General features: G+C 51.3%; 1 protein-coding gene and 1 non-coding gene across 16 annotated transcripts in view; one reads left to right on the forward strand and one right to left on the reverse strand.

Moving 5' to 3' along the window:
- The window catches only part of TTC7B (tetratricopeptide repeat domain 7B), a 271518-nt gene that overhangs the window by 161265 nt on the left and 85498 nt on the right, over window positions 1-24755 (reverse strand). For 14 of the 15 annotated variants that reach the window (XM_060418491.1, XM_060418490.1, XM_060418489.1 and 11 more), the window contains one exon: window positions 15426-15547. The exons of the other annotated variant lie outside the window; for it this stretch is intronic. In XM_060418491.1, coding sequence (XP_060274474.1) covers window positions 15426-15547 — 122 coding nt within the window. The remainder of the gene's footprint in view (window positions 1-15425; window positions 15548-24755) is intronic. 15 annotated transcript variants of the gene reach the window in all.
- Window positions 22779-22850, forward strand: TRNAC-GCA (transfer RNA cysteine (anticodon GCA)). The gene has a single exon. It is a non-coding gene; the product is annotated as a tRNA-Cys (tRNA).

Below are 24755 nucleotides of genomic sequence, written 5' to 3' on the forward strand. Positions count from 1 at the left end.
GTGTCCATGGGATTCTCCAGGCAAGAATACTGGAGCAGGAAGCCATTCCCTTCTCCAGAGGACTTCCGGACCCAGAGACTGAACCTGGGCCTCCCGCATTGCACGTGGACTCTCCACCCTCCGGGCCACCAGGGAAGCCCAATGCTGAGAGCAATGAGGTGGAGCTGAAGAGTGGGCTGGTTGAACCACATGCCTCTGGTGCCAGTTAGGATCCTTTCAGGTCTAAACAACACTTCCCACCCCACTTTGCCTTTGCGAGTTAGCTCCTGTCCACTGATTCATCTTCAGGCTCTGCTCAGACACTTGCTGGGGAAACCTCCCCTGCCTGCCCACCAGGCCCAGGTCAACCTCCTTTGCAGATGGGAGTCTCACAGCAATGGGTTCCTTGCCTCCTGAGCACCATCTTGGGGTATCATCATACACCAGGAATATAAGGACCCGGTTTCTTTCTGAGAGCAAGAAGCATATCTGGCTGCTCACCATGTCACCCCCAGCACCTGGAGAATGTCTGGCAGGAGTCGGAGCTGAGTAAGCCCTGGCAGAACAAGCGAGTGTTATATCAAGCCCTCCAAAACTAAACAGAGGTGGGCAGTGCTCCTCACTCCGCACTGCACGTTCTGGCTGTGTCTGTTCACTGACGACACCCCGTCCAGAGTACGACCCGAGAGTCCGCTGGCTATCGCTGCCATCTGTATCAGAAAATTCCAGAGTCAATCTCCGGTCGTATCAAGAGTTACTGGGAAATATATATATTTTTAAAGTTAATTTTGATTTTGAGGCACCACTGTCCCGTAACCATCTCTTTTGGGGGAACTTGCAAAGTGAAAGGCTGAATTTACCCATAGCGCTGCCTTCTCCCTTGCTAAGACTTAGGCCGCCTGTAGTTATTTATTTTCATCCACTGGGATCTTGTGCTGTCTCTACCCTAGCTCCTGGCACATAAATGTTTGATGGATGAATAAATAAGTGGATGAATAAACAAAGAATCTCCCCCCTCCCCCCCATTAAAACAGAAAACCACTAGACAAAATCTTAGATAAGCTCAGGGTGAAGAACTGGGGTGACTTCCTGCAGCTGCTCATCTTCAGGGAATTCTAGCTCTGAATGGTGGCTGACGGGGGCAGCCTGCAGCTGGGAGAACCAGGCGGGGAGGGGCCTTGAGAGCTGCTGTCAACTGCCAGTTAGCTCAGCAGCCCCCTCCCCTCCCCTCCCCATCTCCCCTCCTGAAGCCAGGGACCGCCCAACACGGAGGCACCCACTGTCCTGGACGCTGGTAGCACTTCGGTGACACACGCCTCTGACACTCAGAGCACGCAGCACTTGCGAAGCGCATGGAAAGCAACCAACTACCCGTCCCCATGGAAAGCGGTCCTGGAGTTTCATAAGGAAAACTGACAAAGATTCCTTTGTTTTCGCATTAAAGTCTTGACAGCACTAAGGGATGAGCCAGACCCAGTCTACACTGGAACGAAGGACAGATGCCTTGGCTGACGCTTCTTACATCAATAATGACCCCTAGGACACGACTGAGCGACTTCCCTTTCACTCTTCACTTTCCTGCATTGGAGAAGGAAATGGCACCCCACTCCAGTGTTCTTGCCTGGAGAATCCTGGGGACGGGGAGCCTGGTGGGCTGCCGTCTGTGGGGTCTACAGAGTCGGACACGACTGATGCGACTCAGCAGCAGCAGCAGGCTGACTGCAAAAGCCCTTATTTTCTGAGTGGAATGTATTCTTTGCTGCCCAGCTCTCCATCTTCAGGAAGGGCGCACTAACTGGGCAGCTGGTGCCAGCGGTGAGGGGACCGGGCTGGGCTTCGAGAGGCGCGTTAGCAGCACGGCCACCAGCTGGCTAGGTGGCCCTGGGTCAGTCACCCTGCCTTGTTTAATCCCTCCCCCTCGTCTTTAACACTTTCAGGTTTATAACCACATTGACAGGAAAGTACAGAAAGTTCCCATATGCCCCCTCACCCCAAACACACAGGCGTCAGCAACATCCCTCACCAGAGCGGTTTTTTTTTTACACCAAGGATGACCTTCACTGACGCACGTTCATCACCAAAGTCCACGGTTCACCGTAAGGTTCACCGTAAGGAAGGGAAGAGCGCCGCACATTCCGAGGGCTTGGGCAAAAGTCTAATGACACTGATCCGTTCCCGCGGGCTCCCTGCTGGCTCGGGCTCCCTGCTGGCGCGGGCTCCCTGCTGGCGCGGGCTCCCTGCTGGCTCGGGCTCCCTGCTGGCTCGGGCTCCCTGCTGGCGCGGGCTCCCTGCTGGCTCGGGCTCCCTGCTGGCTCGGCGGTCGAGAGTCCGCCTGCAATGCAGGAGATGCCAGTTTGACCCCTGGGTCGGGAAGATCCCCGGGAGGAAGAGGAAATGGCAGCCCACACTGGCATTCTTGCCTGGGAAATCCTGCCAGGCCACAGTCCATAAGGTGAAAAGAGTCAGACAAGAGTTAGGGACGCAACAACAACAGTCCTTCACGATAACGGCACACTAAGTACTCTCACTGCTCCAGAAAACTTACTATTCTGTGCATTCACCGCCCCTCTCCCCCAGCCTCCTGGCAACCGCTGATCTTTTTACTGTCTCCATAGTTTGGTCTCTTCAAGAATGGCATATAATTGGGATCTTGGCTTTTCCTTTGGAAAGAGAGGTTCAACGCCTTCACGTCTGTAAGGACACCCAGGGCCCACCACAGGGACTGAACAGTTCCAGGCGGCAAGTTACTCGCTGACGGCTGCAGCTCTGCTTCCAACACGCAGCTCTGCAGCCGGGCCCGCCCTGCAGCACGCGGGGCACAGGGCTCACGTGTAGGCTGCTCATGGGACGGCCACAGGTCTCGGACTCCTTGTCACAGTGAACCCAGAGTCCTGTGGCGTGTCGCACACAGATGAGTCCTTGCTGCAGGCAGTGACTGGGTCTGACTTGCTCACTTAGAACAGTGTTTGGTGCTAGTAGATAACCTAGAGAGGTTCTAGATAAACATTTATTGAATGGTCATCCAACATGATTTCTCTGGGTCTCAGAGTTCCGGTCTCTAAAGGACCCTGATTTTTTCTTTTAATGTGAAAGCGAAAGTCGCTCAGTCGTGTCTGGCTCTTTGTGATCCCATAAACTATACTGGACTGGGTGGCCTTTCCCTTCTCCAGGGGATCTTCCCAGCCCAGGGATCAAACCTAAGTCTCCCACATTGCAGGAAGATTCTTTACCAGCTGAGCCACAAGGGAATTTTTAATGTGCTCTAACTCATTTCAGACTCTTTCGTCCAAAATGCAGTACTTGGATGCAATCTCAAAAACGACAAAATGATCTCTGTTCGTTTCCAAGGCAAACCATTCAATATCACAGTAATCCAAATCCATGCTCCAACCGTAACCCTGAAGTTGGGACAGTTCTATGAAGACCTACAAGACCTTCTAGAACTAACACCCAAAAAAGATGTCCTTGAAAGGTAAGGGCAAGGTCGGACATGTCGGGACATGTCCCGGCAGAGAGTCGCAGACAAGCCCAGGAGGCGGGCCGACAACCAAGCCAACCAATCAGGAAGCCGACACGGAGCCCTTAGACACCGCTGAAACCCGCGCTTTCTTCCTTATATGGGAACCCGGCCCTAGCTATAAAGCCTTTCCTCACCCCTCCTACCTCGCAGACTCCCTTTGTCTCCTTGCTCACCCACCCCCGGGAGTTCTGCCCGAGAGCGACCGCCCAATAAAGGCCTTCACCAACGGTCCATAGAGGTGGCTCTTTCTTCCCGCGGCGTTTCTTACAGTCCTTTTCATTATAGGGGACTGGAATGCAAAAGTAGGAAGTCAAGAAACACCTGGAGTAAAAGGCAAATCTGGCCTTGGAGTACAGAATGAAGCAGGGCAAAGGCCAATAGAGTTTTGCCAAGCAAATGCACTGGTCATAGCAAGCACCCTCTTCAACAACACAAGAGAAGACTTTACACATGGACTTACACATCACCAGATGGTCAACACCGAAATCAGACTGATTATATTCTTTGCAACCAAAATGGAGAAGTTCTATACAGTCAGCAAAAACAAGACTGGGAGCTGACTGTGGCTCAGATCATGAGCTCCTTATTGCCAAATTCACACTTAAATTGAAGAAAGTAGGGAAAACCACGAGACCATTCAGGTATGACCTAAATCAAATCCCTTACGAGTATACAGTGGAAGTAAGAAATAGATTCAAGGGATTAGATCTGATAGACAGAGTGCCTGAGGAACTATGGATGGAGGTTTGTGACATTGTGCAGGAGGCAGTGATCAAGACCATCCCCAAGAAAAAGAAATGCAAAAAGGCAAAATGGCTGTCTGAAGAGGCCTTACAAATAGCTGAGAAAAGAAGAGAAGGCAAAGGCAAAGGAGAAAAGGAAAGATACACCCATTTGAATGCAAAGTTCCAAAGAATAGCAAGGAGAGATAAGAAAGCCTTCCTCAGTGATCAATGCAAAGAAATAGAGGAAAACAATAGAATGGGAAAAACTAGACATCTCTTCAAGAAAATAAGACATGCCAAGGGAACATTTCATGCAAAGATGGGCTCGATAAAGGATAGAAATGGTCTGGACCTAACAGAAGCGGAAGATATTAAGAAGAGGTGGCAAGAATACACAGAAGAACTATACAAAAAAGATTTTCGTGACCCAGATAATCACAATTGTGTAACCACTCACCCAGAGCCAGAAATCCTGGAGTGTGAAGTCAAGTGGGCCTTAGGGAGCATCACTATGAACAAAGCTAGTGGAGGTGATGGAATTCCAGTGGAGATATTTCAAATCCTAAAAGATGATGTTGTGAAAGTGCTATATTCAATATGCCAGCAGACTTCGAAACTCAGCAGTGGCCACAGGACTGGAAAACGTCAGTTTTCATTCCAATCCCAAAGAAAGGCAATGCAAAAGAATGCTCAAACTACTGCACAATTGCACTCATCTCACATGCTAGGAAAGTAATGATCAAAATTCTCCAAGCCAGCCTTCAACAGTACCTGAACCGTGAACTTCCAGATGTTCAAGCTGGATTTAGAAAAGGTAGAAGAACCAGAAATCAAATTGCCAACATCCACTGGATCATCAAAAAAGCAAGAGAGTTCCAGAAAAACATCTACTTCTGCTTTATTGACTATGCCAAAGCCTTTGACTGTGTGGATCACAATAAACTGTGGAAAATTCTGAAAGAGATGGGAATACCAGACCACCTTACCAGTCTCCTGAGAAATCTGTATGCAGATCAAGAAGCTACAGTTAGAACTGGACATGGAACAACAGACTGGTTCCAAATCAGGAAAGGAGTATGTCAAGACTATATATTGTCACTCTGCTTGTTTAAATTATATGCAGAGTACATCATGAGAAACACTGGGCTGGATAAAGCACAAGCTGGAATCAAGATTGCTGGGAGAAATATCAATAACCTCAGATATGCAGATGACACCACCCCTATGGCAGAAAGCAAAGAAGAACTAAAGAGCCTCTTGATGAAAGTGAAAGAGGAGAGTGAAAAAGTTGGCTTAAAACACAGCATTCAGAAAACTAAGATCATGGCATCCGGTCTCATCACTTTATGGCAAATAGATGGGGAAACAAAGGAAACAGTAACAGACTTCCTCTTCCCAGGCTCCAGAATCACTGCAGATGGTGACTGCAGCCCTGAAGTCAGCGGACGCTTGCTTCTCGGCAGGAAAGCGATGACACACCTAGAGGCGTGCTGAAAGCAGAGGCGTTTCTCTGCCGACAAAGGGCCACATCGTCAGGGCTGCGGTCTTCCCAGTGGTCACATTCGGTTGTGAGAACTGGACCGTAAAGAAGGCAGAGCACTATAGAACGGATGCCTTCGAACTGTGGTGCTGGAGAAGACTCCTGAAAGCCCCGTGGACAGCAAGGAGATCAAACCAGTCCATCTTAAGGGAGATCAACCCCGAATATTCACTGGAAGGACTGATGCTAAAGCTGAAGCTCCAGCATTTTGGTCATATGATGCGAACAGACGGCTCACTGGAAAAGTCTCTGATGCTGGGAAAGATGGAGGGCAGGAGAAGAGGGCGTCAGAGGACGAGATGGCTGGACAGCATCACCAATGCAATGAGCGTGAACTTGGGCAAACTCCAGGAGACGGTGAGGGACAAGGAGGCCTGGCGTGCTGCCGTCCAGGGGGTCGCAAAGAGTCACGACTGGGGACAGAACAACAGCAGCAACAGCAACAGTCCATTTGGATACTGGGATTTTCAGATTCCATAAGCGACCATCAGCTCAACTACTATGAGAAGTTTTCTTGTTACTGAAATGACTTGTGTGAAGTGCTTAGCACAGGTGACTGGGTTGACCCAAAATCTTCCAGACTCAAGACTGCCTGAAGGACAAGAGGCATCACCGGGGTGGGCGTGGCGGCCAGGCTGCGGGACTCACACTGGTCCAAAAACTTCGCCCGAAGTGGTTGTGAGTGAAGGAAGCAGCCACCTACACGGCCCCCCACTCTCTCCATCACCCCATCTTCCTCTCAGTCAAACGCACACATGGTTCTTGCTGAGATCACAGTGTAGCCTATGGCCAGAAAGCAAGTAACATGAACCACATCTGACTGGCGTGGGGGCATGATTCTTTTGGCACTAGATTCCGGCCAAATGAACCTCTTCCGGATACCCCACCCTTCTCCACACCTGGAGAATGAATTCCTTGCCCTTAGCCTGTTTTTAGCCTTCCGCCATCTTTCCACCACCCATCCTCCAGCAAGAAGCCAGCTTGGAAAAGGAAATAGGGAGGGAAAGAACACTGCAAGCGCCCCGCCTCTGCGTCCGCGCCTCTCTCCGCCGCGAGCTGCCGCTCTGACCGTCCAGCGTGTCCCGGCCCGAAGCCCCGGCCCGGCCCCGGCGCTGCGCATGGAGTCTCAGCCCGACGTCTGTCCGCTCTGGCCGTCCAGCGTGTCCCGGCCCGGTCCCGGCGCCTCGCCCGCTCTGACCGTGCAGCGGAAGCCCCGGCCCGGCCCCGGCGCCGCGCGCGCAGTCTCAGCCCGGCGCCCTCGCGGACACGGCAGCCGCAGTCGCGCCGGTGCCGCTCGGGGTCTCGGGGACGCCTGCCGGGCCCGCCGTGGCTCCGCGGGCCCCTGCCCCCAGCGCGGCTCCCGGGGCTCCCGCCGGCCCCGGGCTCTCTGGCCTCTCTCCTCACGCCGGCCCTCCCTGGCCCCGGCCGGTCCCGGGCTTTAAATACCACCACCCGGGGCCTCAAGCGAGGCCCGCGCCCTCGGGACGGAGCGCGCAGCCCGCACGCGCCCCCGGGGCGCGCACCGCTCTCCCAGGGCCCCCGTGCCTCGCCGCACGGTCCCCTCGCTGCCGCGCCGCTGACGCGGGGCTGCCTCCCTGGGCGGCCTCTGCTCCCCCAGCGGCCGCCACCGCAGCAGACCGCCTCCCTCAGGGCCAGCCAGGCCAGCGGAGTCTGCGCCTCCCGCTTGCCCCTCCGCTGCCGCCCCACGCGGCCCTCCAGACTGCTCAGCACGGCGGGCTCTTCCCTGGGGCAAGCCCTCGGCGGCGCCCGCCGCTCAGCCCTCTTTCTCCTGCTGCCGCCGGCTCGCCTCCCAAGCCTCGGTCTCCTGCCGCCTCCCCAGGAGGCCTCCCCGGCCACCGGACGCAGCACGCGCCCTGACATTTGCTGCCCTCTTTCATCTTCCAGCACTCACTGCGATTTGTGATGTTAAGCACTGGCTTTACTCGCTTATCGTCCCCCTCACTAGGCCACATCCTCCCTGAGGACCTGGGCTACATGTCTTCTGTTCACCAGCTCAGGGCCACGCACCGGCCCGGCCCACAGCAGAGCTGTGTTAGCTGACTGACTGCACGTCCTGCACGCCAGGTCCTGTGCGGGGAGGTTTATAGAAAAACCTGTGTGTTTCTACACAGGCCTCCGCCCCAACCGGAGTGGCTCCCTCATACCCTGCAGAATCCGTGCAATGCTGTATCTGTGCTAAGCTGCTTCAGTTCTGTATGGCATTTTGCGACCCCATGGACTGGAGCCCACCAGGCTCTTCTGTCCTTGGGATTCTCCAGACAAGAATACTGGACTGGGTTGCCGTTTCCTTCTCCAGAGGATCTTCCCGACTCAGGGATCAAACCTGAGGCTCCTGCGTCTCCTGCACTGACACGTGGGCCCTTTGCCACTGAGCCCCCTGGTTTCCCACAGTCCCAACCCCATGCTCCTACCAGCTGGCTGGAAAGTACCCCCGACTCTCCCCAGCCTGCACCTACGTCACCTCAAGCCCCCTTCCCAAATCTGCAGCCGTCTCAACACGCAGCTTCCTGTCTGCTGCTGCGGCAAGCTGGACTTCCCCCGTCACAACATGCACCGACTCTTCTGAAACTGCTTGCTTTATTTAATTCTCAGAAACAGAGTTCTAGGAGCCCAGGGACTTTGTCACCCTTTTTCACCATTAACGCCCCAGTGCTAAGAGCGGGCCCAGTTCCTGGTAGGGCTACGCACAATCCTCATTAAACGAATGAATAAATACCGAATGGATGAATGGGCCTGCGAACTCCAGCCCAGTTAAAGTGATTAGCTGTTCTTCCACGGTGCGCTCCTTTTTTAAAGAAGCATTGAACTTATTTAGATGTGTCGGGTCTTGGCTGCTCATGGGACCTTCTCCTGCGGTGCATGGACCCTGAGCGGTGGCACATGGGCTTAGCTGCTCTGCCGCACGTGGGCTCCTGGTTCCCCCACCAGGGATGGAACCTGTGTCCCCTGCCTTGCAAGGAGGCTTCTTAACTGCGGGCCCAGGGAAGCCCCCTGCCGTTTTCTCTCTGCCATCACCTTTAAAGTGACGTGTGACGTCTTCCCCGTCTCTTTTCTCCTATTATCTCCCAGAGTGTAGGTTCATTTCCTTTTACTCTCCGAATCTCTTGAGAAATGTCACGTACAAAAAGTTGATATATATTAAATAAATGCTTACTGGAAAAGTGTCTGAATTTTCTCTTCGACTCTTCTTTTTTTTTTTTTTTTTAATGCTGGTGATGATTTATTTATTTATTTATTTATTTTTAGTTTTTATTTTTTAATTTTAAAATCTTTAATTCTCACATGTGTTCCCAAACATGAACCCCCCCTCCCACCTCCCTCCCCTCTCTTCGACTCTTAATGTAAAAATGAGTGTGCAGTTGAAAAAGCCACCGCTTCTATCATCGCCAGAAGGAAGACGTTCTGAAGGCAAGAAGGCAAAGGACAGGGCCAAGTCGCTCTGCTCTGGAGCCTGGAGAGACCAGTGCATCTAGCAAACGCCACCTGCCTGGCTGCAGGAGCCTGTCTGAAGCTCCTGCTTCTCTGAGGCCATAAACCCAGGAAGCTCAGCACTCAGGGGACACGGCCAGCCTCACGGCCCTTCTTCCTGCCTGCTGATTCCAAACTACACTGAACGGTTGCAAAGTCAACAAGACAACTGGGGAAGTTCAGAAGCTCCTACAAGTCAAAGCGTAGTGGTAACTAGTGGTCTAGCTAAAACCAGCACATGGTGGTACCGCAGAGTCATAACCAACACACAGAGTCCCTGGGCTGCAAGAGATCGAGCCAGTCCATCCTAGAGGAGACCAGTCCTGAATGTTCACTGGAAGGACTGATGCTGGGGCTGATGCTCCAATACTCTGGCCACCCGATGGGAAGAGCTGACTCACTGGAAAAGAACCTCGTGCTGGGAAAGACTGAAGGCGAAAGGAGAAGGGGCAACAGGATGAGATGATTAATATGATCGCTGACTCAATGGACATGAATCTGAGCAAACCCCGGGAGACAGGGGAGGACAGAGGAGTCTGGCCGCGCTGCAGTCCATGGGGTTGCAAAGCATCGGGCACGACCTAGCAACTGAACAGCAAAAACATCCTGGTGACTGACTGTGATCCCACAATCCCCCCTGTATTGCCTGGCCTGGCTGCAGGCTCCTCAGGGAAGCCCGGAGTCTGACCATACTGCCTGCCCTCCGACGCTCTCCAAGTCAGGGCCTCCCACACAGAACTCCTGATGCAACCCAGGAGAGAGTACAACCCAGCAGGCGCGTCTCCCAGCTCAGGCGCGTCTCCCAGCTCGGGCGCTCGTGTATCTTCCCGCGTTAATTCATCCCCACCCTCACCCTCCCTGTGCTGCCCTGGCGGCTCAGACAGTGAAGGGAAAGCGTCTGTCCGCCTACAGTGCGGGAGACCCGGGTTCAGTCCCTGCGTGGGGAAGGTCCCCTGGAGAAGGGCATGGCAACCCACTCTAGTATTCTTGCCGGGAAAATTCCATGGACAGAGGAGCCTGGTGGGCTGCAGTCCATGGGGTCGCAAAGAGTCGGACACGACTGAACGACTTTCACTTTCACTTTCCCTGAATTAAAACCAATTCAGAACCGGGGAAAACACACGCCACATACAGTCCACTTGGCTTGTCCAGCACGCCTGACATGCAGACAAGGGGCAAAGCTGCTAGAAGTCCCCTCAGCCCCCCTGTTCATGAGGCAGAGTTTGTTGCTGCTCAGTTGCTCCGTCGTGTCCGACTCTGCGACCCCATGACCTGTGACCCTCCTCTGTCCGTGGGATTCTCCAGGCAAGGACACTGGAGTGGGTTGCCGTGCCCTCCTCCAGGGGATCTTCCCGACTCAGGGATCAAACCTACGTCTCCTGCATTGGCAGACAAATTCCTTACCACTGAGTCACCTGGGAAGGCCAAGATATGGTTGACTTCCTAAATCAATGTGGAGCAAATAAACAGCATCCCGACTCAAGCTGCTCTGGCAATTCTGGCGCGAGGACTCACGCTGCGGGGGTGGGGTGACACTTGTCTCCTAGAAAGCTGCGGGAGCCCCAGGCCGCTCCTCTGCCCTGGCTGTGCTGCCGGGAATGCTCAGCCCCTCCGCCCTTCTCTGAGACACAGCCGCAGCCCTCGGTTATTACGGGTTATCCAGGCTAACCGCAATGCCTCTCGGGCAGAGACCACGCGCACCAGCGGTCACAAATAAACGCCCTTCCTTGAGGATGCTGCTGTGTGAGGCTCTGCAGTCAAGTGAGCGATGCCTGCCTCGGGGACTGGAGTCTGACCTGCCTGTGGTCCCGCTTCCAGTTAGAGAGCCAGCCGGGCATCATCGTCAGCGGAAATTACAATTCACCGCTGCCCGCCCGCCTGACGCTGCACCACGTGCTCCACGCGTTCTCTTGGTTGCACCTCACCGCACCTCTCAGGGGTTTTGGCCAATAAAGAAGGGCTTCCCGGGGCACTAGTGGCAAAGAGCCCGCCTGCCGATACAGGAGACATAAGAGCCACGGGTTCGATCCCTGGGTCGGGAAGATCCCCTGGAGGAGGGCATGGCGACCCACCCCAGTGTTCTTGCCTAGAGAACCCCGTGGACAGAGGAGCCTGGCGGGCTACATTCCACGGGGTCACACAGAGCCAGACACGACTGAAGAGACTTAGCACACAGATGTGTGCACACACACACACACACACACACACACACAGAGAAAGAAACGGACACCCAGCTGGGAGGAGGGCTGGCTCCTCACCAGGTCCTCTGGCTCCAGCACCCACTCGGCCCCCATCCGAAGGCCTGCCACGGGCAGGGCAAGCTGAGGATTTCAGAGCAGCGGCCCTGGCCCTCTGAGGCCAGTGTGCTCTGACTTCACCTCTGCAAAGCGTCAGTTCAGTTCAGTCGCTCAGTCCTGTCTGACTCATTGCGACCCCATGGACTGCAGCACGCCAGGACTCCCTGTCCATCACCAACTCCCGGAGCTTGCTCACACTCATGTCCTTTGAGTCCGTGATGCCATCCAGCCATCTTATCTCTGTCGTCCCCTTCTCTTCCTGCCCTCAGCAGCAAAGCCTCAGCAGGATGTTTTTTAGCCGTAAAAAGGCCTGCTGCTGCCACCCAGAGGGACGAGAAAAACGGAGGTGAGATCCACACGGGTGTGTGCCAAGTCAGACCACGCCCAGGATACATGGGCCACATGAGAGTAGGTGCTGCCTCCCTCCAAGGTGGCCAGAGAGAAAGGGGAGTGAGGAGGGGAGGGCTGAGGAAGGAAAAGGAAGGGAAGGAGGGGAGAGAGGAGGAGTGGGAGAAGCAGCTGGAGAGGGTCTGGCAGGCGAGAAGGAGTGTGATGATGGCCTTCCGTTGCTCAGTCGACTCCGGCTCTTTGCAACCCCTCTTTGCAGTTCACCAGGCTGCCCTGACCTTCCTCCGGAGTCTGCTCAAACTCATGTCCATTGAGTTCATGATGCCACCCAACCATCTCATCCTCCGTCATCCCCTTCTCCTCCTGCCTTCAATCTTTCCCAGCATCAGGATCTCTTCTAATGAGTCAGCTCTTCTCATCAGGTGGCCAAAGTATTGGAGTTTCAGCTTCAGCATCAGTCCTTCCAATGAATATTCAGGACTGATTTCCTTTAGAATGGACTGGTTTGATCTCCATGAAGTCCAAGGGACTCTCAAGAGTTGTCTCCAACACCACAGTTCAAAAGCATCAATTCTTTGACACTCAGCTTTCTTTATAGTCCAACTCTTACATCCATACATGACTACTGGAAAAACCATAGCCTTGACTAGAAGGACCTTTGTTGGCAAAGTGATGTCTCTGCTTTTTAACATGCTGTCTAGGTTTGACATAGCTTTCCTTCTAATGAGCAAGTGTCTTTCAATGTCATGGCTGCAGTCACTGTCCACAGTGGTTTTGGAGCCCAAGAAAATAGAGTCTGCCACTGTTCCACTTCTCCCCTTCTTTCCCCATGAAGTGATGGGACCAGAATCTTAGTTTCTGAACGTTGAGTTTTAAGCCAGCTCTTTCCATCTCCTCCTTCACCCTCAGCGAGCGGCTCTTTAGTTCCTCTTTGCTTTCTGCCCTTAGGGTGGTGTCATCTGTGTACCTGAGGTTACTGATATTTCTCGCAGCAGTCTTCCTTTCAGCTCGTGGTTCATCCGGCCCGGCCTTTCGCATGATGTATGCAAGTGAGATGAGAAACCACCACAGTGCAGGCTGGGAGCCACCCCAGCCATGCCTCATCCTGGGTCAAGCGCTTCTTCACGAGCCAGGCTGGACGGTGGATGAAGCCACAGTTTGAGGGTCAGACCGCAGCCCAGCACACAGCATCTCCCCTGCAGCGGGGCAGAGCCAAGAAGACTGAGGTCACAAGCGCAGAAGCCAAGCGTGTGAAACCCAGGCAACACTGCAGGGCGTGTGTGGACGTGGACAAGACACCGCCGCGAGGGTCAGTGACCGGGCGAGAGCACGCGGTGAAGAGGAGAGACGCAAGGCAGCAGGAGGGGCCCAGCGACTGGCCCCAGGGCCAGGGTCTTTCTGAGAGAGCCCCGAGATCACTGGCTTGGAATGAAATAACTGAATATATTTAAGCATATTTCTAAAGTAAAAGATACGCTTTATCAATTGTGTGTCTCTTATTGCTAAACTCACTATGATGCATCTTCCTATCCCTGAAAATCAGTCAATTTCTATCCATTATATCCTCCCAGATACTTATTTTTCAAGTCTAGAAACACAAAAAGGAGTGAGACAGCGGGGCAGCAAACACATCACAGGGCGGGAAGCCCCCGGAGCCCGTCCATCTGGCCCCACGTGCCCTGCAGACACCGGGCGGGGGGGGGGGCCGCCACTGTCAGATGCCCCCCAGGTGTGGCCCTCGGGCTCTGGGTGACCCACCACGTACGCAGCAGATGGCACTGGGCACGTCCAGGACCTCCTGCTGGTCTCTCTCCTTCCCCTGTACCTTGTGGTCTCAAAACTGGCCTCCGCCTCCACCCAGCCCAGTCAGCTCTTGTCACTGCTCCCAGCCTCTGCCTTGAGGAGCTGGTGAGGCCTCCCCAGCCGCTGGCTCAGGGCATCGCTGCTCTTTAAAGCCCAGTGAGACAAGCAAGAGGACACGCGAAGAGGGAAAGGGGCTTTGAAATGGAGCAGTCCCCTAACCCTGACTATGCCAATGGGCTTCTCCTCGCGCTGGGCTGAGATGAAACGAGGCTTGAGCCAGGGAGCAGCTCCAGCACGTGGTCCGTCACCTTCGTGAAACTTCTCATCATCACTTCCTGTTGGGTGCTGGGGGCATCCAGAGGTTCAGGACAAGAGGTCTGAGCCCAATGGCCTTGCTCCTTCCTGCTCGATGAGCAGGCTTCAAACGGGAAGTAAGTTGGCGGGCCCACACTCATCAGTCTCACACAAAGCATTTCCAACAGAAGCTGCTGGTTGGGGGTTTCTGAAAGTCCCAAGGAAACTCATTCCAGCCTCTGGGCTTGTCCATCAATCACGCGCACTCTCAGTTACAGGGAGGGAAAGCCAGGTTGGAGTATCCTCTGTGATGACCACGATTTATTGTGAAAAGGAAGAAAGAAGATCGCTAGGAAAATATTCCCACGTTCCGTCCCTTCTCCCTCTGTGACAGCAAGGAAGCGAACTCAAAACTCAGCCTGGGGGCCGAGCACCATCACTCAGACAACCTCAACCAGAGACAGATGAGACCGAGCTCGGAAGCATCTCTAAGCCGAAGCCGCCAAGCCATTCCGAACCTTGAGGCGCTTACTGCAGCGTTTTGTGGGCCCTGCCAATCCGAACCTTTGCAGCAAAGCGGGCCTTCTCCACAGTTTAACAGGATCTGGAAATAAGCACTCACTCTCCAGGGAAAGGGAAATGGAAGCACATGGCTCTGGGACCCGAGCAGGGATGAAGTCCGGCTCCCATAAGCTATGCCCCAAGGAGAGCGGGCCGCTCCACAGTTCCATTATCCTGCTCTGCGGGATCGTTCCTAGAGAGAGGCGCCCCCCGCGCGGCCTCTGCGGAGCTACGGGGGTCAGACACCTACTGTCGGTTCCCACAGACACCTATCCTGAAGCACAAGGTCAAAACGAGGGGCAGCTGAGGAGGTCTGAACAGCATCATCGCGTTTCTTGTAAGGGCAACACGGGAAGGACAGCAAACGTCAAATGCACCCGCTTAAGCCTCTAAAAGCCCCTTTCAGAGGCAGCTCAGGGAGGAACCGCTCCCATTCCAGCCACATGCGCTTCCGTAAACACCGACTGAGACCCGGCAGTCAGTTCTCTAAAGGGACCGGCCATTCACAGGGAGGCGATCCTGCGGGCCAGGGCTGCCCACTCACTAACGTGCCCCGCAGCAAAGCAGGGAGGCCCGGCAGGACCGTCCCACGGGGGCAGCAGGGCACGCGGCTGGGCCCCCCTCCCCTGGCCCCAGGGCTCCGGACTGAGACCCGTGTTCACACGGCCTTCTCCCTCCTTCAAATCTCCCCGGAAGGCGACGAGCCAGGTGGAGAAGAGAGGAAAGAGCCTGCGCTCACTCTTCAAGAAATCCCAGCTGTGGTGTGTATTTCAAACTGCTTTAGGATAATAGCCAAACTGAACACAGCATGATGAGGCTTTCTGCTCTCCTTCTGTAGGAACGTGATTTAAAAAGAGAAGACGGCTTACCCATTTTTGAAATAGAGGACATGGGCTCTCTGCAGTCCCGTTTCTAGGAAAAAACCTAGTTCTTGATCGTGGGGAGCAGGGCCAGGCTTAGGACTTCTGTTCTGAATGTTAGAAAGTATTACCTGGAAGGGGAGAAAACCGGAAAACTAATCAGATCCACACGGAAGCCTGCTTCTTCACACCCTATCCGCAAACGCGCAGCTGCACTTCAACGCTCAGTGCGCGGCGCTGGGCGGGGAGGAGAAAAGCGCAGAGGGCTTCTGGGCGCCGGGGTGCGCGCTCCTCCTGCGCGCGGATGGGCGGTGACGGGCACGCGGTGCCCGCCGGAGCCTCGGAGGTTCGGCTCTGCAAGGCCGAGATGCTGACAGAGAGGCTCGGCGGCACAGAAGCAGGCCCAGCAACCGGCGGAAACGGCCGTCGCCAGCAAGGGCTGAGGTCACGGACGCAGCCCGCGGCTTCGGCCCTGCAGGCTGCTGAGCTGCAGAAAGGGCGGGAGGGGCCTGTGACTGGCCCGCGGACTAGCCAGGCCGCGACTCCCCAGGCCCCAGGGCTGCGGCGGCGCTCGCCTGCTCTCAAGGACAGAGAGCTTAAGGAAAACGACCTCGGCCCCCTCTCTCCCCACAGCTGCCTGCCTGTCAACGATGGGGAGGTTTTAAAGGTTGGCGTGTTTGGCCCCGCCAGAAAGACTGCCACCTACTCAAGGGAAAGATTTGCGAGTGGAGTGGGACATAATGAAGTGTAAACACACATCGACCATTACAAGGGTTACTCTGTAAACTCACGAGTCAAATAAAGCATTTATCAGCCTGAAGCTACTTGTGGCCCATTTAGAAGCCACACAGATGCTCTCCAAGCATGCTGCCAACATCGACCGCACGTCCGCAGCTCTCCAAGATCCCAGCTGTTAGCCAAACCCCCGATATCCTCGAGGTCTTGAAATGATCCTTCCCTGGGAATTAAGGCAGCTGCTGGGTCTGTACCTTGCGAGCCCTGGGGTTGCGGGGGTGGGTGGGGGAGACGTAGAAGATACATACAACGAACAGTATGTTGTTGAATGCCATCCAAGTGGGCAGCCCTCGCATTTGAACTACATCCCAGCATCTTCTCAGAAGTGCCTGGCTCCTTCCTGACTTAGCGTTGGCTCTGCAAGTGCTAAGAGGTGGGTGTTCCGCCTACCTCTGGGCACCGTCATGTTTGGCCCGGCTTTGGCTCCTCCCCCAGCCACCCTCTAAGCCAGTCAGAGATGCAGGGCGCCCCTCTGAGCCCCCATCCCCTCCTCTTACGTCTCCCAGATGACCTCATCTGCTCCACGCTGCCACCTGCCCACTTGATCGTCTCTAGTCCAGACTTTTCCCAGACTCATGTCTAAGTACTTCCTTGACATTTCCACGTGGAAGTCCAACGTTGAAACTTTTTAAAAAATTATCTTTCATTTGTTTTTGAGAATAGTTTTCAATTTTTAAAAGCTCCATGATTATTTTAAAGCAAAAAAAAAAATGAAGTACCATACAAAAAAAAGGAAAAGCAGGACCAAGTTCTATCACACAGCAATAACCAGTGGACGTTGACTGAACAATAACCCATACGTCTGCCTATACAAGTACCAACAGGAGAGAAAGATAAAAATCATTTCACAAACAGTGAGACTGTGGTATGTGCTGGTTTTAAATTTAAACCATTACATTTAATTTTAATGAAATTTAACCGGTGAAACAAAAGGGTAACCAAAGCAAGCACTCAATTTCAGAGAAATGTGTTTTCTAACACAAAGTTCACAGTCTCTCTAAAATTAAAAATACACCTGATATTTATCATCTGTACGCGTGTATAATGTGTACGTGCATGTGTGTGTTACATGTGTAGACAGACAGACAGACAGAGAGACAGAGACGGAGAGACAGAGAAAGAGAGACAGAGACGGAGAGACAGAGCAAGAGGCAGGGAAGAGAGACAGAGAAGAGAGAAGAGAGACAGAGGGTCCCTTCTCTCTTTTTTTAATGTTCATTCCTTTGGGTGTGCTGGGTCTCCGCTGCGGTGCCCAGAGTCTCTGATCTTCGTCGCGGCATGTGGAACACTTAGCTGTGGCGTGTGGGATCTAGGCCCCCAGGGCTCACGCCCAGGCCCCCTGCGTCGAGAGCACGGAGTCTCAGCCACTGGCCCACCAGGGAAGCCCCATTTTGCTGTTGTTGCTGTTCAGTTGGTAAATCATGTCCAACTCTTTGGGACCCCGTGGCCTGCAGCTGCCGGGCTCCTCTCTCCGCCACCGTCTCCAGGAGTCGGCTCAGATTCACATCCACAGAGTCAGTGACACCATCCAATCGTCTCATCTTCTGCCGCCCCCTCTTTGGCCATCAACCTTTCCCAGCCTCGGGGTCTTTTCCAACGAGCTGGCTCTTCGCCGCAGGTGCACGGCTCATTCTTTTATTATCCACATATTTCAGCTCCGCACGGGATCTGTTGACCCACGGCAGCAATAAGGAAGCTGGCATAGCCACATTACCCTCTCCAGCGCCTTCTCCTCGGCCTCCTCTTTTGTTATAGTACTATTTTATATTGTCAAAATTCCTAACAACTATGTCCAACCCCATAACTGGTTTTCATCAGTTCTATATTAAAATGCATCCTACGGGTCAGAAACACGTAGGGATTAAGAGGTACAAACCAGTGTGTATAAAGTAAATAAGCTTCAAGGATATATACAACACAGGGAATATAGCCAGCGTTTTATAATATGTATAAGACTATAATTCTAGATACTGTAAATGGGATTACAGTAACTATAACAGGATACAACCTTTAAGAATTGTGAATCGCTATACTGTACACCTAAAATTTATATAGTACTGTACCTCAGCGATACCTCGATGAGTCAGTCAACAAAATGCATCCATTGTCTCTTTAATCCTCTGTTTCAAACCAATTCCTGCTTGGTGGAATACTGCCCAAAAGGGAGCCACAAGTCCTACACTCTTCCATGTTCAAGAACGTCTCCCTCTCGTCTCTGTCTCTCTAAACCTGACTACAACGTTCTTGGATTTCACACTTTCTCTCCCTCAGAATATGACAGACGACACCCCCATCACCAACTCTGAAAGTTGCTGTGGACAGCTTGGAAGGCAGCCTTGCTGTCCTCCCTGTAGACGATCTGCAAAGAGAATCCTTTTCTCCCTGAAGCCTAGAAACTCTCCCAGAAGCTGCCGTGCCAGCCAGCGTTCTGTGTCCATTGCTCTTGGAACAGAGCGTGAACTCTCTGTCTACAAATCCAGATCTGCAGGGTCCAGTAAGGCACGGGAGTCGGGCTGCCATTCCGAGCTCGAAGCCCTGCTCCGCCTCTGTGGACAAGTCACAGGCTCTCTAAGCTCCACTTTTCTCGTTGGAAAAATGGAGATGGCAACAGAATTTTTCACTCAGTGTAGCCCTATGGACTAAACGGAGTAATAAACGGATAGAACACTTAGCACAGAATATACCAAGTGCTCGATAAAGTCTTACTTCTCTGAGTCCAAGAATTTCTCTTTGATCATATAATTGTATTTTTTAATTGTTTTTTTTTCCACGTTATTTTTCAGGAATACTAACTGTATGCACTGTCTCAGCTTTGTAGAAAGTTTAGAGACAGGGAAGTGTGAGTCCCTCAACTTTGTTCTTTTTCAAGAGTGTTCTGACTCTTTCGGTCCCTTCCATTTCCATATTAATTTATGAATCAGCTTTATCAATTCCTGCAAAAAAAAAAAGGCAACTGAGATTTTGATGGGGATTCAGTTAAATTTGTAGATAAATTTGGAGAGCACTGTTATTGTAACAAATTAAGTCTTTTGTTCCATGAACACAGGCTGCCTTTCCATTTATTTAGGTGTTTTTTTTTTTCATTTCTTTCAACAGTAATTTATAGTTTTCAGAGTATAATGTTTGAACTTCTTATTATTTTAATCTTTTTTGATGCTATTATAACTGGAATTATAATTTTAATTTCACTTTGTTAGTGGATACAAATAAAAATGATTTTTGTATACTGACTGTATCCTATAAACTTGTTGAAATCATTCGTTATAGTTCTCTGTGTGTGAATTCTTCAGGATTTTCTATGAATAAGAACATGTTATCTGCAAATAAAGACAGCCTCACTTCTCCCTTTTCAATCTGGATGCCTTCCATTTCTTTTTCCCGTCTAATTGCACTGGCTGGAACCTCTAGTCAGCAGAAGCAGTAAGAGTAGAGATCCTTGTCTTCCTCCTGATCTTGGGAGGAGAGCATCCACTCCTTCCCCATTATATATATGGTTAGATGTTTCATGGGTGCCTGCTATCAGATTGAAGATAATAACTTCTATTCTTAGTTTGTTGAGGTTTTAATCATGCAATGTGTTGGATTTTGCCAAATGCTTTCCCTGCGTCTGCTGTACTGAGATTATCATTACCGGGCAGTTTTTTCCTTTATTCTATCGAGACGTTGTATTACATGACTGATTCCCATATGTTAAATCACCCCTGCATTTCTGAAATGAATCTTTCTTGTGGTATATTATTTTTTCTAAATGCTGCTAGATTCAGTTTGCTAGTATTTTGCTGAGGACGTTGGCATCTATTCATAAGAGACTTGTTGTTGTTTAGTCAACTCAGTCTCGTCTGATTCTTTATGACCCCATGGATTGCAGCCCATCAGGATCCTCTGTCCATGGGATTTCCCAGGAAGAATACTGGAGGGGTTGCTATTTCCTCCTCCAGGGAGTCCTCCCACCCAGGGATGGAACCTGCATGCCCTACATTGCAGGGGATTCGTTACTGCTGAACCACCTGAGAAGCAAGTAGGGCTCTCATAAATCTAGTCAGGGAGTGTTTTACCCGTATCCTATTGTTTGAAAGCTTTTATAATACTGGCGTCATTTCTCCCTTAAACTCAGTCTCTCTTCATTGAATTCACCGTGGAAGATAACTTGACCTGTAGTTTTCTTTATGGGAAGGTTTTTAATGATAAATTCCATTTCTTTCATTCATAATTCAGCCTCCCTGCTCCACCCTCAAAGCCCCTAGTCAGCTTTGCAGGGCAAGGGAAGGCTGGCTCTTGTCCACGAGCGCTCTTAGAACTTTCCACGGTCCTGCAGCCTGGACCCAGCCAACCTACGGGGAGCAGCCCATCTGTTCCTTCCTGAGTGAGCTTTGGTGCTTTCTGTCTCTCAGAGAATTTGTCTATTTTCTATAAATGATCAAGTTTATTGGCGTTAAAGTTGGTCATAATTCTCCCTTACATCCTTTTAATATCTATAGACCTACAGTGCTTCTTTTTTTATCTGGGTATTGATAATTTGTATGCTCTCTCTCTTCTGGTTCATATTATTAATGGTTTACATAAATTTTATTGATCTTTACTAAGAATCCATTTGTGGCTTTACTAGTTTACTGTTTATCTGCTTTCTAGTTCACTAATTTGTTTTAATCTTTACTATTCCCTTCGTTCTGCTTATTTTGGTTTTAACTATTCTTATTTTTCTAGTTTCTTGAGCCAGAAACTTAGATCATTGATTTAAAATTTTTCTCCTTTCTACTGTAAGAATTTAATGTTATAAATTCTTCTATACATTTTGTTTCATATATATCGTGAAGCTCTATTATTGGGTATACATACTTTTACAATTATAATGTGTCATCGATGAGCTGACTCCTTTCATTCCGTAACCCCTTTTATCTGCTGTAATGGTTCTTGCTCCTAATCCTACCTCATGATATAATACAGCCAGTCCAGTTTTGCTTCGATTATTGTTGGCAGAGCGTGTCATTTTACTTTTTGTCTACCTGTGTATTAACATTTAAATAGTTTCTCGCAGATAGCATATAGTTAGGTCTTACTTTTTTGTCCAGTCTGAAAATCTGCCTTTTAACTGGAGTGCTTAGACAATTTACATTTAATATAACCATCAATGTGACTGGAATCATCTTGCTAATTGCTCTGTATTGTCTCCTATGTTCTTTTTTTCTTTCCTTTTTTTTTTGGATTGGTGATTCCATTTCATTCCCACTATCAGCTGGTTAATTATGTCTTTTTTCCTTATCTTTTAGTGGCTGCCCTGGGTTTTACAATATAGCTTTTCACAGCCTTTCTCTAAATCTTATTACAAAAACTCATTTATAACACAAACACTTCGGGCCTCCCTGGTGGCTCAGCTGGTAGAGAATCTGCCTGCAAGGCAGGAGACCTGGGTTCGATCCCTGGGTTGGGAAGATCCCCTGGAGAAGGGAAAGGCCACCCCTCCAGTGTTGTGGCCTGGAGGGACTTCTGTCTCCTCCCCGTCCTTGTTGCTATCATGGCCTCGAGTTTTACCTCTATGCTATAAATCCCACAAAACCTCATTAATATTTTAGCCTAGGCAGTCAGTTGTCTTTTAAAGGCATTCTATCCACCCTCAGTGTGACGGTTTACGGAGCTCTTCATTCCGCTGCAAGGGTCTGTATGTCTCCTTGCTTGAAGAATCTCTCCCACGTTTCTTGTCTCACAGGCGTGCTGGCGATGCATCCTGTCAATTTTTTGTTGGTTCCAAAAAAGTATCTTGTCTTTCCAGTGTCTTCTAATTTGCATATTATCTTCTGAGAATGCTTATATCGCTTATCTTTATTCTTCTGGATTTAAAGTTTCTCTTTCTCTGGTTGCCTTCAAGGCTTTTGTCCTTGATTTACAACAGTTTGACTATGATGTGTCTAAGTGTGTGTTTGTATTTATGCTGCTTGGGGCTCTCTGAGACTCTTGGGTCTGAGATTCTTTGCTGCGCTTCAGTAATTCTGAAAACTTTCTGAAGCATTTTCTCTCCAGATGTCTTTTCTCTCCCAGCTTCTCTCTCTTCTCCTCTTGGGGCAGCAGACACATGGGATGTTCCCACAGCTCCTGGATGCTCTGCTCGTCTCTCCCCACTCTTTCTTTTCCTTTTGTGTTTCATCTGAATGATCTCTAGTAACCTGTCTTCACGTGAAAGTCTTCCTCGGCCGCGTCCTCGGCCGTGTCCTTGGCCGTGTCCTCGGCCGTGTCCAGTCGTCTGATAAGCTGTCAGAGAAGCTCTTTGTCTCCTACGTCACGTTTTGTTATTCCTAGCATTTCAGTTACATTTTTTCATAGTTTCCCTCTTCTTCCTGAAACTGCCATCTGTTCCTGCGTGTTACATATCTTTCCCACAATACTCTAGCATATAACTCGAGGATATTTTAAAGCTCCTGTCTGAGAGTACCTGGGTCGTTTCTGGCTTGGGTTCTATTTATTACTCTTCACAGTGGTTTGTTTTATTCCTGGTGGTATGTATGTGTATAAGTATTTTATAATTTTCATTTAATGTGGATAATTGTGTACAGGGAAATAAAGTGAGGTTGGGCTTCCCTAGTGGCTCAGACGGTAAAGCGTCTGTCTGCAATGCAGAAGACCCAGGTTCGATCCCTGGGTTGGGAAAATCCCCTGGAGAAGGAAATGGCAACCCACTTCAGTATTCTTGCCTGGAAAATCCCATGGACCATGGAGCCTGGTAGGTTACTGTCCATGGGGTCGCAAAGAATCAGACACGACAGAGTGACTTCACTTCACTTCAGATAATATTTACACTTGAAAACGGGCGCTCCTTTTCTTTCATCAGGCCCTGAGTGTGGGGGGACCGAGTCAGCCTACTCAGCAGGTGGGCTGGAGGTGGGTCTCCTTGTTTCCACAGTTGCTTCCCACGCGCCACAGGCCCCAGCTCCTGCGGCACAGGGGCGCTACCTCGGCCCCCCTTGGGGCTGGGGCGCCGGGGGCTCCCGCAGTGCCTCTGTCCCACCCTCAGTGCTGAGCAGGCTCTGCCTGCTTGTGCTCGGAGCGGGTTTCTCCCACGCTCATGCCCCTCCCCGGCAGCGCTGCGCTGCTGCGCACCGCCTGGCGCCGCGCTTGTCCCGCGACTGTGCTGGGACGCGGCAAGTCCTGGTTCTCCTGGCCCAGGTAGGAAGGGTCCGTCCACCAGAACCTCAGGAATGGGGCTCTCCACAAGGACCCCTTTCCAGCCTCTCTCTCCTAGCCCCTAGAATGCCCTCCTGGGGGAGGAGCCACCTCACTTCCACCACCAGACACCGTCTCAGCGTGATTACTTTCCTGGAGCCCAGGTTCAGCACAAACTGAAGCCTCTATCATCACCCCCTTCATATAGAGTTGGCCCTGCTCTCCCCACGGGTTCCACGCCTATAGACTCTGGGGGACGACTGCAGTGATCCATCTTATATACGGGGCTTGGCCATCAGCGGATGCTGGAATCCACAGGGGGCCCTGGAGGCAATGCCCACAGATACCGAGGGGCTGACCGCGCTGTCGCCCAGTCCACCGTCCAAACCAGACGCTGCGGGCTGAGCCCTGATGCCCTGGAGCTCCCTCGCACCTGATCTATTACTATCCCCTCCTAATTATTTCTCAAATGTGCGCACACATGCATTTCTACAACTACAGCCTCCATCACTTCCTGTTAGCTTTCTAATAGCCTCCTAAACAGCCTCCACACCCTCTCTAGCTCCTTAACCTCCTCTCCACCCTCCACAAGCAGCTGCAGAGTTTTTATAACACACCCTGGATAATTTTTATAACACACCCTGGATAATTTTTATAACACAACCTGGATAATTTTTAAAACACACCCTGGATAATTTTTATAACACACCCTGGATAATTTTTAAAACACACCCTGGATAATTTTTCTAACAACCTGGATCATGTGACTCTCGGGCGCTTTCTCATCTCATCTCCGCTCGGCGGTCGCTTCTCAGAAGGGCCCGCCCAGACCGCTGCCATAAAGCAGATCCGTCTGTCACTCCCTCCCACAACATCCCGCTCTGTTTCTCGGTTGCATTTATCGATGCATTTTTCCTTCATTATCAGCTTCTGCCTCCGGAGCTGCAACTTCTGTGAGGTCAGGGGCCACATCCACCCCGTTTACTAACACGTTCAGAGTGTACCTCAGCGTCTGATGCAGGGTAAGCATTCACTACACACAGTAAATGTAGTGAATGAATAAAGTACACAGTAAATAAATGAATGAGGAACTTTGCAGGGACAGTAAGAAGTGCAGGGGAAAATGAAATAAGAGAATGCCCGACTCTGCATTAGGCACTCTGTAGGCACAGAGGCTGCCTCATTAATTCCCCCACAAAAACCCGCGGAAACGCACACTATTACTTCTTTTTTACTGAAGAGGAAACTAAGACTTTGCTCCACCGAGCAAGTTGCCCAAATCACATCGCTAACAAGAGCCAGGACTGGTGTTGAAACTCAGGTCCACCCGACTCTGCAGCCCAGCTCCTCCCCTTTGTTCTATTAACCTCTGTTTGCTTGCAAAACAAAGTC

Source organism: Ovis aries, chromosome 7, assembly GCF_016772045.2.
Source record: "Ovis aries strain OAR_USU_Benz2616 breed Rambouillet chromosome 7, ARS-UI_Ramb_v3.0, whole genome shotgun sequence".
NCBI classification, from domain to species: Eukaryota; Metazoa; Chordata; class Mammalia; order Artiodactyla; family Bovidae; genus Ovis; species Ovis aries.